At 31.8% G+C, this 14,409-nt stretch overlaps 3 protein-coding genes across 3 annotated transcripts; 1 reads left to right on the forward strand and 2 right to left on the reverse strand.

The window, feature by feature from the left end:
* Nucleotides 1-1,421: 1,421 nt before the first annotated feature.
* LOC108480383 (probable galacturonosyltransferase-like 1) lies at nt 1,422-2,827 on the reverse strand. The gene has a single exon (XM_017783367.2). The coding sequence runs from the start codon at nt 2,755-2,757 to the stop codon at nt 1,684-1,686; it is 1,074 nt and encodes a 357-aa protein (XP_017638856.1). The 5' UTR covers nt 2,758-2,827; the 3' UTR covers nt 1,422-1,683.
* Nucleotides 2,828-6,888: 4,061 nt separating this feature from the next.
* Nucleotides 6,889-8,494, reverse strand: LOC108480384 (uncharacterized). The gene is made up of 2 exons (XM_017783368.2): nt 8,355-8,494; nt 6,889-7,809 (listed from the first exon to the last, which is right to left on the reverse strand). Exon 2 carries the CDS (start codon nt 7,780-7,782, stop codon nt 7,066-7,068), a length of 717 nt encoding a protein of 238 aa, XP_017638857.1. The 5' UTR covers nt 7,783-7,809; nt 8,355-8,494; the 3' UTR covers nt 6,889-7,065.
* A 2,895-nt stretch (nt 8,495-11,389) lies between these two features.
* On the forward strand, nt 11,390-12,789 carry LOC108482567 (elongation of fatty acids protein 3-like). Its single transcript, XM_017785697.2, has one exon. The coding sequence runs from the start codon at nt 11,644-11,646 to the stop codon at nt 12,565-12,567; it is 924 nt and encodes a 307-aa protein (XP_017641186.1). The 5' UTR covers nt 11,390-11,643; the 3' UTR covers nt 12,568-12,789.
* The last annotated feature ends 1,620 nt before the right edge of the window (nt 12,790-14,409 follow it).

Below are 14,409 nucleotides of genomic sequence, written 5' to 3' on the forward strand. Positions count from 1 at the left end.
CCTATAAACTAATTAATAATAAAGGAGAATATTTGACCCCACACGCTTGGACTTTTATCCCTAATCACAGCCGTACCTTTTCAAAGTCATGCCACGTGGCATTCACTGAAGCCCCGATGATATTCATGTTCCCATCTCCTTAATGTAAAACCCACCGACACTCTTTATTAATTTTATTTAATTTTTTAAATAATATAAAATTTAAAGTAAAGCATTTAATTTTTTTAAAATTTATATAATACTTAAAATTATTCATAATTCATCACAACCCTTAAATAGGAAGATAAACGTATTTCAACACGATTCGGACACATGTCATCTTACATTAACAATAATATCAATAGTAATTGAATTAAGACTCAATTAACGGTACTTATTTTTAAATTATATTATATTAATTATTATATAAAGGCATGAAATGATGTTTGAGTTGATGCAAAATATCATCTTTAACTATTTAATAAATTAGACCATATTTTCTACATGCTTATCCTCACTACCTCTCTTTTTCAACTTGTTTGTCATTTTAATTATATTTATTAATAATTAAAATTATAAAATAAATGTTTAACGTATCATTTTTAATTTTTTATTTTATGAAAATTTTCATTTTATAATTTCATTTTAGTAAATATTATTTTTATATTTTAAATCATTTTAATTTATCACGAAAATATTAAGTATTAAAAATTAAAATAAATTACATTAAAAAATGTCTTTTATCTAACTATCCAAAATAATATAAAATATTATATTAATAATATTAAAATTAAAAATAGTCATTCAAAAATTAGTATTTATTTTTATCAAATAACATAATTATATTCCGTACATATATTTACTAATTTACTACACAATATTTTAATATAAATTCAGCACTTATAAAATTTAATAATAAAAATTTAGTACTTAATTTTTCAACATTTAAATTTTCAATTTATCAAACACACCCTTAGTCCTAAATTTGATGATTTTTTCACCTTGGTCCTTGTACTCTTTTTTAATCCCTATTGGTTTTGGAACTTGGTAACTTTTCCCAATCTGATATATAAACTTGAATTTCATTTAAGGTATGATGACATGACACACCTAGATTGTGCTACATTATCACCTAATTTTTTAAAATAATTTTTTTATATTTGAGATTTTTTTTAAATTTTCAAGTATCACATGCAACATTCTCAAGTGTTGTGTTACGACACCCTAATAAAATTCAAGTTCACGGATCAAATTAAGAAAAGTTATCAAGTTTCGGAACTAATGTAAATAGATTGAGCCTTAATATAGTTGGCACGTTATTATTGTAACAATTAAGAGAATATGGGTTTGAGTATATTTAAACACGTTATTTCTTAATTTTAACAGCTATGAAATTACTAAATTGCGAAATTAGAAAGTAAATAGACTAAATTCCGAAAAAATTTACAAAAAAAAAAATCTATTGGGAATTTATTTTTATTCAACAAAAATACATGAAAATTACAGCTCACCCAAAAAAACCCAGCTCTTTTGCTATACAGATTTTGATTCCAATTATCGTACATACAATAGATGAAACATCATATATATAATATGCACTGTATATTTTACAATAAACAACTTAAATCTCCGGGCCGGAGCTCCTACACCGTTTCTCGCCGATTCTTTCACTTTCTCAGCAACAAAACAAGTGTTCAATTCCCATCAAGAATCCAATACAAATGGAGTTTGCAAAAGATCATAAGGCGCCCATAAAGCATCCAAAGGACAAGGCCTATTAGCATCAAGCCTTGCCCATGGCTTCCCTTTACCACTCCAATGTAAAAGACTAACCGGACCGGGATGTAAATTCCGACATAAGCCTCGGAAATTGTCTCCGCCGAGGCCATGTTGGTTCCACCGATGATCGACCGGCACTATGTTCCCGGCAAAAACCAATAAAAATGGTGGCAACGAACCCAATTCATAGATCCTCATCTGCTTTTGAATTTCCATCCATTCTTCGATTTTCGTTGTGTAATCTCCGTTTCTCCATCGATCGAGGTCCATTACCATTACACCGGTGTTAAAATAGCATGGTTTACGGTTCGCGAACGTTAAAGATAACGAAGGGTTCGACCAGAATGTCGTGGTGAAGTAAGAAGTGAAGTTTGCATTGCAATATTGTGGTGCGGCTAACACCGAGTTGTCTCCGAGTGGTGTCGCGGCGAGTTTAGCTATGTCGTCGACAAGGATTAAGTCCGAGTCGAGGTACACGACTCGGGTGACACATAAAGGGAGAAGGTTAGCTAAGTAGCTTCGAGCGTAATTCAAAGGACAGTCTAAAGCCGAACGAATTGACGTAGAGATAAGGCGTGAAACGGAGGCGTCGTCGAAAGGGTAGATTTGAAAGTTTAGGTAAGGGAAGGAGGAAGAGATGGTTGCATGTAGGAACGACACGTTCGCGGCAGCGGAGGTGACAAAGTGGAAGACAATGTTCTGAGGGCAAGAGGAGTGTTGAAGGACCGAAAGGATCACGGCCATCGAGCCACGAATGTAAGCCGAGTCAAGGGTGACCGCCACATGAACAGCTTGGTCCGAGCAGAAAATGGAAGATTCACCGTTCGGGTCGTCTTCGATATTAGTTATTGAAGGGCAATCCGGAGAATTATAGAATTGCGGGGCTTCCTTGAGTTGTAGCGTTACAGTGGCGGCAGTAACGGTGGCGATAACGGCAGCAATGGCGAACACATTGAAGGCTAACACATGGAGGAAATGTAAGAGTTGTGATTTAGGCATTAGGAAAATTTTGGGTTGTTGAATTCACATTCATTCTCTCGATATATATGTATATATGTATGTATATACATGAATTATCATCATTTTAAACATGCAAAAGGGTCCACATATTGGTCCTATATCCTTTTCCCTCAATTCTCAATAAAGTTATTCTCCTCCATTTCACTCAATGAGGAAATGCATGCATTTTCTTGAAGAATAGAGTTTCCCAAAGGTAAAATTTGGGATCAAGTAAACAAATTTTAACGATTTTGATGTATTTTTCAAGTTTTATGTACTAATAAAATAACATTAGAAGAACTTTTATTTCCGTTTAAGAATATGACTCAATTAAACTATAAATTTAATCGAAGTCAATTTGACTATAAAACGTGGATCATAGTTTTTTTATAAACAAATTCATCACATTTTTGTTCATTGTTTATTATATTGTTAAAAATTAAGCATAGAGTTATATAAGGTTAAAATATGTAATAAGTCCCCATACTTTTTAAAAATTTAAAATTTAATCTCTGTATTTTTATTTTCAGAATTTAATCCATTTATTTTTAGATTTCAAATTTTAATTTTAACTATTGACACTAATAATCTTTCTTTTTTTCAATTTATTGGCACAACATTTTGAAATAAAAAAATACTCACTTGGTAGCCATGTAATTAAAAATGACATTGTAATTAACTTAAATTTAACAAACGAATTTTAATAATTAGACTTAAATTTTAAAATCTGAAAAATAAAGTGATTAAATTTCCGAAACAAAATATAATCACCAAATTTTAAATTTTCAAATTATATAAAAAGTTATGACATATTTTAACCTTTATATAATTGTTATTTGTCAATTATATCATTAATTCTCTTACTAAGAAATTAACCCTTGGAGATATATATGTTGGACGATCACCGTCCCGGAAAAGCATGGTGGAGCGACCAGCAAAACAGTCATGCTTTGTCCCCAAGGCTCCTCTCCTTGAAAATATAAAAAGTAAACAAGTTGGTTATAAATAAAAATTCTTGCAAGTTCATCACTTAACTTTTAGAATATTTTCATTTTAATCACCCAACCGTTAAATATTTAATAGTGATTAACTATACACACTACATCATGTTCACATTCATTTTGATCGGATAACCACCTAGATAATCTACCCTCAAAAAATTTGATATTTGGCTGTTGGCAACTCATTAATCTTTTAAACTTATACCACGTTTTGGTCCCTGAATTAGACCCTTCTTTATTGTTGCCTAAAAATGAGCCAAGGGCAGACAACGAACTTAGCCCCTTGGCTCAATGGTATAATTATGATTATAGTTACTCCAGAACAATTGCAATTTTGACCCTTTTCAAAAGTTTAAAATTTAATTTAAGCCATTTTAATACAAATTTTTTAGCTCTGCCCTCCCCCTCCCTTATTTATTTAGACATAACTCCTGGTTTTGCCCTTGCTTCTACCCACATTATCAACCAACACCACAAGGTGGCATAGACACATCCTTGCCCTTCACCCACTCCATGCCTCGAAGTGCTTGACCTTGAATTCCCCATGGCCACCAAGCGTATGAGATGCCAAGTCTCGCCTCTCAAAGGCAAAACGAACAGCCCTGAGACATATCACGCCAAGGAATTAGAATTAAGAAGGGCATGTCTGCTGTCACCACCACGTACAACTGTACAAGGTCCGTGCAACAGACGCAGCTCATTCATCGTAAAAATACAAAACGACCGACGACCCACTCTATAGTAGCAATACATGGAACAAGCAGGGAAAGACAAAGATCTCTAAGAGGTACAATGTCAACAACCAACTCTACAGGAATTCATTTACCAATTATGAGATTTTTATACGGATACAAAATTTACCATAATATAGCAGTTACTCTATAATTTCGACTTTTTTACCGTGTCTATATTTTACTGCAATGGCTTATGATAGAATCCATTATAAATCGTAACCATACCAGTGCTACTTCGGGGTTACATAGAAAGTGGCACCAAGCTATGATTATATTAATAGAAGGTCAGAATATGCTCTAAATCTATGTACTCTTCATGCATTCGGAATTTAATCCCTTTAATTTGCGGATTTAAAAATACAAGTTCAATCGTTAACACTATTTAAATTCTTTTGTTGAGTTCAGGTTCATTACAACATTTTTTCAGTTACATGGCTAGCATGTGAGTATTTTTTTTTTTCAAAATGCTTAAACGATGCTAGCAATTGGACATAAAGTTTAAGATTTGAAAAGCAGAGAGACAAAATCCAATAAAAAAATATAGGGACTAAATTCCAAATTTATGAAGTATAAGGTCTTATAGGGTATTTTAACCTTAATAGAAACATAACCTAAAAATTTAATGACCCTACAACTAAGCCATCCAAGCAATTTCACAAATAACCTTCAACCAGAAATTATTTAGAAGGGAAAATGAAAGTACCTGACAAGGGGCCAGAACTTTCAATCTGCACGTTCACTAGGCCCCCCATGCACCAACTCTAGGCCGAGCCAGCCATGTGCTTAAAAGCTTAGTCCGACAAAGTACAAACCATATGGGGCACAATGAACAATAAGATTTTGAAACTGGTGGATCAAAAACACCCACGGAAGCTGATCAAATAGAGCCATTATAGTACACAATATGCCATAAAAGAATAACAAGAATTCAAACCTACAAGTATATTGGAACAAAATAAAAGTTGATGTCAGCATCTGTCAATCCAGGATACTAAAAACATGTGATGGCTGTCTGGAAGGAGCTTCAAGACAAAAACAATATATACAGCACAATCATTTTGATCATAGCCAACTTAGAACAAAACTGTATCAAGCATGTCTTTTCACATGATAGCCGAGGACGCACAAAAGGAGGTGGTTGGCTCTTCAAAATGGCAGGGTTCTATGTTCCAACCAGCAAGTGACGACAGGGAAAATGCATGCAACACCATCAATTGATGTTAACTACTGATTCTAAATTAAATAATTCTTGGGAACAGCTTTGTTCAAAACACGAGGAAAAAAGGAGCAAGCCAAGCCAACATGTTAGCACAATGAACATTAGCTTTCAACAAAATACAAGACAACATGAAGACTAACCATAATGGGGATTAGTGATGCCATATAGCTAGGAACCAGTTTAACATACATCATTAAGGGAAAAACTCAAAAGAAAACTACCCTTCCTTTCAAATTTAATCATTAAAAAGTAAACAAATAATAAGCGGGAATCAACAACTAAAGTTGCACTCTCAATGGAACAAACAAAACCAGCAATAAATGCCATACTATGTTATGTTCCCTAGATATGGATCGAATCACCAGACGATTTACAACTAAGACATGTTGAGAAGAGGGATTTTCCCCCTTGTTCTTGTTTCTTGAGCGACCTATCCTGTATAAAGTTCAACTCGTCGAAGGGAGTTACCTTAGTACTCGTTAGTGACAGATCCAAATATCATAGGTTAAGTATAAATTCTGCTTATTTCATTAATAAGAAAATAACACTCTTAAATATAGATTAACAGCTTTGAAACTAGTAAAATATGATAAATAAGGAAGACTCCTAATTCATGGGGATACTGCTAATATATTGGGATTCTCCTTATTCAATAAACATTCTATTTAATCTATTTTTTGCTTATTGATTTACTTCTTGTGCCTGCCATAAGTGTTGCTAACAAAAGTGTCCCTAACATACTATCTTCCTATTACTTGTATACAATCCATAATTAGAACTAGAAATCGGAAGAGCAACCTGGGCTGCAAAAACTCCATTCTGTAGTCTCTACCATCTGTTGACAATAATCAGTAAAAGAAAAGAGACAACCAGATGCGAACAGTTCTGGACAGAAATAAACAGAATTGGGGTATTTAACTATTGCTGCATAAATAAAATATGTTGTTCGTAAAGACTCAAATGAGAAGGGCAAGGGTAGTGAAAACAAAACTTTCAGCATGTTTACGACAAATGCATATACTAAAGCAGACACAAACAAGTCTACCTACACTCCCACTAGTTAAGCCTCTCTTGGACGCAGAACTAACCTGTGATCATGAAACTTAAATATAAAATCTATTCAAATTGCAAAAGGAAGGTGCGTAAAGTTTAGTGAACTAAAGGATATTGCAGCTCGTAGAAAACAATGATGCATTTCCACGTATAGATGGCAACCATCAAATTAACAAAAATAATATATAAACAATTCCTCAAATCACCAAAAAAAAAATAAATTGCATTCTTAGATTTACACATGACATCAAATCGACACTCTGACATGATTAGCAATTTAAGCTGTGATTGTAGATTTGGTTTATTGATAGATCATTGCAAAGATAACACAAACAATGATAAACAGAAACAGCATCTTCAGATAATGGTCCTGCTGGCCTTGTGCAGTACGATGATGATGATGGTGGTGGTGATGGTGGTGATGATATCCATGAGCATGACCACCATGATATGAATTTGCAAATCCATGCGGAAACCCAGCAGCATGACCAAACATAGCCGCATCAGGAAATCCATGCACTTGAAGGTTAAACAATGACGGAATAAGACCACCAAAGGCTGCAGACAGCGTGAAATTCCCAAACCTAGCCATTGCCATTGGCGCAAAACCTCCCAACCCTCCCATGAATCCAAAACCATTTTGGGGAAATTGATTTGGTTCTGGTGGAGGAGCCGTCTCAGGTCTCTGTCCAGCTGGACGATTCGGAATATTAACACCCGGCATAGACTTAGACCTAGGATCAGTAGATGATTTCCCCCTTCCATACAAAGGAACCAATTGTTCTTCCTCGATAAGAGCCTTGCAAATTGGACATTCACGAGAACGGGAATGAATATGAAGCCATTTGTACAAACAAGGCCAGCAGAAAAGATGCCCGCATAAAGTAACGATGGGATCTTGAGCTAATTCAAAGCAGATATTGCACTCAAAGTTACCAGCATCACCATTACCATTGTTACTAGAGCAAGATGGATTTTGGGGCGAATGGCTCGCTGATTCCCCAAACTCACTTGCCATTACTTAAGACTTCCAAAACCCAGGTTCCTATAAAAATCAAACCAGAATTGAAATAAACAATCCACTAAATATAAATTTCAACAGAAAACTTTAATTCAATGTAAGAATTAAAAAGAACTACATATTCTTTCCTAAATATTGGCTGAATTTATGTAAAGATCAAAGCCTCTATAATTAATTTAATTTGGGGGCAACTGGCTAGTTGATTCCCCAAGCTCACTTGCTATAAACATCAATTTCACCGAAAATTTTTAATTCAATGTAAGAAAAAAATAAATTAAAAAATCCCTAAAAATTGACGGATTCATGTAAAGATCAAAGCTTCCACAATTAATTTGATTTTGAGAAACTAAATAATCTCAAATTCAAATATTACCAGATATCATATACAAGAAAACATCATCACTAATTCCAAGAAAAACATCACTCATAACGGTTAAACAAAGAGAACATTTCACTATCGTAGATCGGGATTCAATTGTAACATAATCAAATGAAAAAATAAAGAAAAAATTACTAAGAAAAAGAAATAAAATACTAGAAAATTTAAAAAATAGAGATAAAAAATTTACCAATCGATAAAGCAATCGCCCGAGAAAGTCAAAATCAACGAAGATAGCAGAGGTGCCTTAAAGAAACTACGGATTTTTTTTCCTTAATTTCTTTCGACCCTTCACAGTTCCATTATTTTCCTTCTAATAACATACTATTCCATTTCTTACGTTTGGGTGAAGGTTAAATTCTACTATTAGTCCCTGTACTTTACATAAATTTTGGATTTAGATTTATATTTTAATTTAATTAATTTTAGTCTTTGTTGTTTTTAAATTTAAAATTTTCAGTCCATACTCAAATAGTAGCATGGGACATTGGCCCTCAAAAAATGAAAAATCATTTTCTAGAAGTTTATATAAGATTAAATTACATTTTGCCCCTTCAAAATAAAAATATTTTAATTTAGTCCCTTCAAAATGATGAAATCATGAGTTAATACATGATAAAATTACAATATGATCTCTCGAAAAATTACAATTAAATTTTAGCCCTTGAAAAATTTCTAGATTCACCCGTGGTCAAGGGCGAAGCAAGAAAATTTTTTTAGAGAGCCGAAATGAAATTTTCATTTTTAATAGTATATATCTTTATAATTTTTTAATGATTAATTAATTTTTTATAATTTTAAGGGGGACAAAGTGTAATTTTATATTTATTAATTTAAAATTTTAAATGGTCTAAATAGTATTTTTTCATTTTAAGGGTCGGGCCCCTGCCACCCCTAGATTCACCTTTGCCCATGGTATTGTACTATGCATAAATTTGTGGATTTAGTTCATGTTTATTCTCTAATTGAATCATTATTTTTCCTTATAATTTTTCAATTTTGAAATTTTAATCTTAATACAAACAACTACCGTTAAATTCATTAATCGATTTTTTTATTAATGTCTGAAAATAATAAGCTAACATGGCATTACATATATGATAATATGTTTACCGTTTTCTATTTTAAAAATAGCATAACTTAATAAATTTAATAGTTATCATTTTACTAGGATCAAAATTTTAATTTTGAAAATACAGGGACTAAATATAATCAAATTAATATATAAGGATTAAATCCACAAATTATACATAGTACAAGGATAATATCAAAATTTAACCGTGGAGGGAAATCAACCGACTCTTCGTCCGTTGATAGTGGAAAACGGGTACTTGTCCACGTGGCGATGACCTAGTGGTTTATGTATCTAAAACTCGTTTAATGAGATGGCGAGTGTTATTAAATCAGTGGGGAACCCGCGTGGGAATCATGTGAATGCCTAAAACGGTCCCGCCTTAATTCGACTGTTATCCCGTTGACTTTTTGTTAAATTAGCGAGTAAGAAAACGGAGTCGTTGCCTTGGGATAATGGGCCCAATTTGTTTGACGTTCAAAGCCCATTTTTGCTTATTAAAAAAATCACTAAGGTTTGTCAATTTTTCAAAATAGTCCAAATTAGACCAACGGCTAAATCAAGGGAATTACCCTATTGATGCAATATTGATATTTCAAGGACTACCATATTTACTAGAAAAATGGTAAATTTTACAATTACTGACACAACTATTAGTGTGCTTTTGCATTGGTTACCAAATTAGGAAAAAAAATTTATTTTCGTCACTAATGTTATCAGTTTTTTCTGATTTTGGTCACTCTACGTTAAATCATTAACAAAAATGATGACATCACCTTTTTAATTAGTATAATTCTAGAAAATTTTAAATAATAACAAATTGATAATTCAGATATTACATTAGACATTTTATAAAAGTACAGGTATAAAATAACCCTCCAATTGATAGTTCAAATACGACATTGGACATTTTCAAAGCATAGGTACCACATTAAATATTTTATAAAAATACAAGTATCAAATGTGACATTATCCTAATAGTTTGCAATGTTGGTTCGAGGTATATAATACGTCTAAAATGGCAGCTTGAATATAATATTAATTATTGCAAAGAGAGTTTCTAGAAAGTTTAATTAAGAAAAAATAATTATAATTATAATTTTGAACCATTCAATGTTGAACCCACTACTAAATTCTAAGTCAAGTGATATTGTCGGTCAAAATATTATTAATTATAATAATAATTCAAAATTCAGATTTAATCAATTTAAACTTTAATTTCTCTTTTAAAAAAGTTAATTTATTCAATTCAAATTGACTCGAAATTGAACTTCAAACCCGAACTCATAGTGTTTTACATTGAAAAAGTTGAAATGAGTTAGATTCATATGTAAAATTTGACTCAACACAAAACGACAAAAAAATTAAAATTCATGTTGAGGGGTTTTTGACTCATTCGAGAGAAGTATTATAAATGTGGTTTGTCCGGTTCGATTAAATAAATTATTAAAATTTCATAAAAAATTAAAATTTCGGTTCAATTGATTCAACCGCCCAGTTCAACCAATTTTTTCCCCGATTCAACCAGACTATACTAATTCTAAGACAATCAGTTCAATGCCCTTCTCTAGACAAGTATCTTGGTTGGTTCTCGATTGGACTAGCCAGCCTGATCTGGTTCGGTTCAAACAACTTTGCCAATACTGTGAAAGTTTGAGTGCCTAAAGAGGTAGTAGGTTCAACAAAGCGAGAGCACGACCTATATTTTCAAGCACCCTACAAAGTCTCTCAAAAAACAAAAAATCCCTTAAAATTCAAATTAATCTAATACAAGTTGATCTGTCCTAAAACTAATCCCCAATCGATTCTCGATCCAATTCAAACAACCTTACCAATATCGTGAGAGAAGTGAGAGCACGACGTGCATCTTCAAACACCCAACGAAACTTCTTGCGAGAAATAAAAAATCCCTTAAAAATTTCAAATTAATCCGAACTAAAACCAAATCAACTCATATAATTAACTAACTTATCCTTTTTATGTATATTATTACTAATTTTAATTATGTTATAACAAATTATTATAAATAAAGTAAATAAAAATAAAAAGACCTGAAAATTGCTTCTTTTTATTTATTTATGGGACAAACCAATATTTAGTTAGTAAAATAAAGTCAATGTAAACTCAATCCTAGGTCACCTTTTCGTTGTTTCGGCGTTAAAAGAAAATTAATCAATTAATTAAAATATAAATTAAAAAAAAAACAAATTAAACTGGCAAAAAAGAACCTCCCAAAATCTTCAACCCAGTATCTGTCTCTTTAATTGGTACAAATATCCCTGCGCCGCCCTTCAATTTTTTCTTCGTCATTTGCTTAAATTTCTTGGCAACCAAACAGAACCGAGAAAATCGAAATTCTATATTTTTTATATTTTTTGGGGATTTTTTTTGAATATCTTTTCCGATCATGATGCAAAGTCTGAAATACTGGTTAGCAGAGCATCCATCAATCGTGAATTTCCGGTGGAGTCACACCCAATCATTTGGTTCAACGTGGTCATTCCTTTTCGCCGCCATCGCCGTTTACATCGTCGCCGTTATAACCCTCCACAGTTTCCTTTCCCTTATCCTCTCCAAAAGCCGACGTATCCCTCTCGGACCAATCCCAGCCATCCACAGCCTCTGTGTTTCATTAATCTCCGCCGCCATTTTCGTCGGAATCCTTTACTCCGCCGCCGCTGAGATCCGCGACACACGCTGGTTCTGGCGCCGTACAAAAACAATCTCCACACCATTTCAATGGTTCCTTTGTTTCCCACTCGGTACTCGTCCTTCCGGCCGTGTATTCTTCTGGTCATACGTCTTTTATCTCTCCCGCTTCCTCCACCTCTTCCGTACATTCTTCACCATTCTCCGTCACCGGAAATTAACCTTCTTCCACTTATTCAACCAATCAATCCTCTTATGGATGTCCTTTTTATGGCTCGAATTCTCTCAATCATTCCAAGTCCTCGCCATTCTCTTAGCCACTCTCTTATACTCCGTCGTATACGGCTACCGTTTTTGGACGGCGATTGGTCTTCCGAGTGCCTGTTTCCCTTTCGTCGTCAATTGTCAAGTCGTCCTTTTAGCCTGTAACCTAATCTCCCATTTTGGTGTCCTTTTCCTCCATTTTCTCAAAGGTGGATGTAACGGCATGGGAGCTTGGGGATTCAACTCCGTTCTAAACGGCGTCATTTTAATACTGTTCCTTAATTTCTACGTCAAAATGCATTTGAGAAAGAAGAACGTTGAAGACATTGATGGAAACAGCAATTCTACATCATCATCATCATCTTCTTCTTCTTCTTCAGCTCATGGATGTTCCAGGTCTGATATAAAATTTGATTGACTTTTAGTAAAATTATAAATTAAACCCACCTTTTTTTTAATGATTTTTGTTATATAAATCATTTAGTTTGAGGGAGATTAACAAGCAAAAAGTTCTCTTTCTTTTTCTTCTTTTTTTTGGCGTTTTTCTTGCTTTCTTCTGAAAAAAGAATTTGTACGTGTATACAGTATACACTAGAAAATTGTTTATAAACGAATTAATAAGAGTTAGGAGAATTAATTATATTTGTGTTTCATATATTTTTGTTCACATTACTTTGTAATTATATTTGTGTTTTCATTGATTTTCTGTCTCTTTTTCATTTCTTATGGATGAATCCACAAATTTTATAATTTTAAAAGATTAAATAGATATATGTTTATTTCTTTAAGTTAAAATATAATTTTTCCTTGTACTAATTTATAATTTGATCATTTATAAATATTTATAATTGCAATTTTTCAATTTTGAGGACAGGGCTACCCTTAAGTCCGCCCCTAGTTCGATGTTTTAGATATGCTTCATGTCTGTACAAAGAAGAAAGATTAACAATAACATTATTTTATTGTAAATTTTATATTCTTATTTATAATTTAATTTACGTGTTTTAAATATTTTTCTTATCAGATTTAGATAAATATTTAGCTCAGTATAAACTAATGTCTAGATTGACCGAAAAACTCCAATTTTAAAATTAGTTTAAACTAATGGTATATTGTATTTTTAAATTTATTTTAAATGAATTAATAAGAATTGGTATTTAGCTCGTACAAACTAATGGTTAGATTTATGTGTTTTAGATATATTTCTTATCTAATTTAAATTGGTATTTAACTCGTATAAATTAATGGTTAAATTGTGTTTTAAAATATATTTATATCATATCTAAACTATTATTTAGCTCGTATAAACTAATTGCTAGATTGACAGAAGAATCTTGTTTTTAAATTAATTTAAAATTTCACGCATAACTTCACTGGTTTATTTCAATATATTATATTTGATTCTTTGTTCGATTCAGATCTTGCCAATCAAATATTGATAATAATTTTTCATATGAATCTTATTATCAATTATAATATTCGAACTCTTAAATCGAAAGACAATACATGTTTAAACATATTCAATTTTACACCATTTAGGTTATTGCAACAACAACCGTCCAAATAATTATATCAGAATTTCAATCGGATCAATCGTCCAAATAATATTTTTAATTTAATTCCATGGATCTTTTCAACTTAACTAATTTAAAATAATCAACACGATAAATTTTTATAATATACTGACCTAATTAATTAGACTTATTAAAATATATATTTAAAATAAATATATTATAAAACTATATAAAATAATGAAAATGAAAATATATTTAATACATATTATATATAAATATATTTAAAATAATTTAAAAATATTAAACATGAAATCGTTTAGTTCAATTATAAATTTTAATGACCGATAATCAATCGATATAATCAAATAAACTGACCCTACAATCAATTTAATCACTAAAACCGTATAAACTAAAACCAACTTATGCTCTCCCCTACTGCTAAGTAGGATCAAAACTAACAAGTGTTCAAAAGCAACAGTAAGGAGCATTACATTTTCAAGGGAAGATTTAATTCTAATTTATAGATGACAATCTTAAAACTTTGACCAAAATTAGATAAGTACCAGCAAAACTCGATTCAATTAGAAATAATTGGAAAGCAAAAAAATCAAATTTCGAGTTATTCAATTTTTTCGAGTAATTCAAATAAGTAATTCGTGTTCGAATCGAGTTAAATTTTACAATTCGAATAACTTAAATAACATATTGGTGTAAATACATCTTTGGTTCTGTTAATTTTGAAAATG

This window comes from Gossypium arboreum, chromosome 6 (genome assembly GCF_025698485.1).
Source record: "Gossypium arboreum isolate Shixiya-1 chromosome 6, ASM2569848v2, whole genome shotgun sequence".
NCBI classification, from domain to species: domain Eukaryota; kingdom Viridiplantae; phylum Streptophyta; class Magnoliopsida; order Malvales; family Malvaceae; genus Gossypium; species Gossypium arboreum.

What these genes read in the sequence shown, in the direction of transcription:
- LOC108480383 (XM_017783367.2), bottom strand. Translation starts at nt 2,757, where the DNA reads ATGCCTAAATCACAACTCTTACATTTCCTCCATGTGTTAGCCTTCAAT.
- LOC108480384 (XM_017783368.2), bottom strand. Translation starts at nt 7,782, where the DNA reads ATGGCAAGTGAGTTTGGGGAATCAGCGAGCCATTCGCCCCAAAATCCA.
- LOC108482567 (XM_017785697.2), top strand. Translation starts at nt 11,644, where the DNA reads ATGATGCAAAGTCTGAAATACTGGTTAGCAGAGCATCCATCAATCGTG.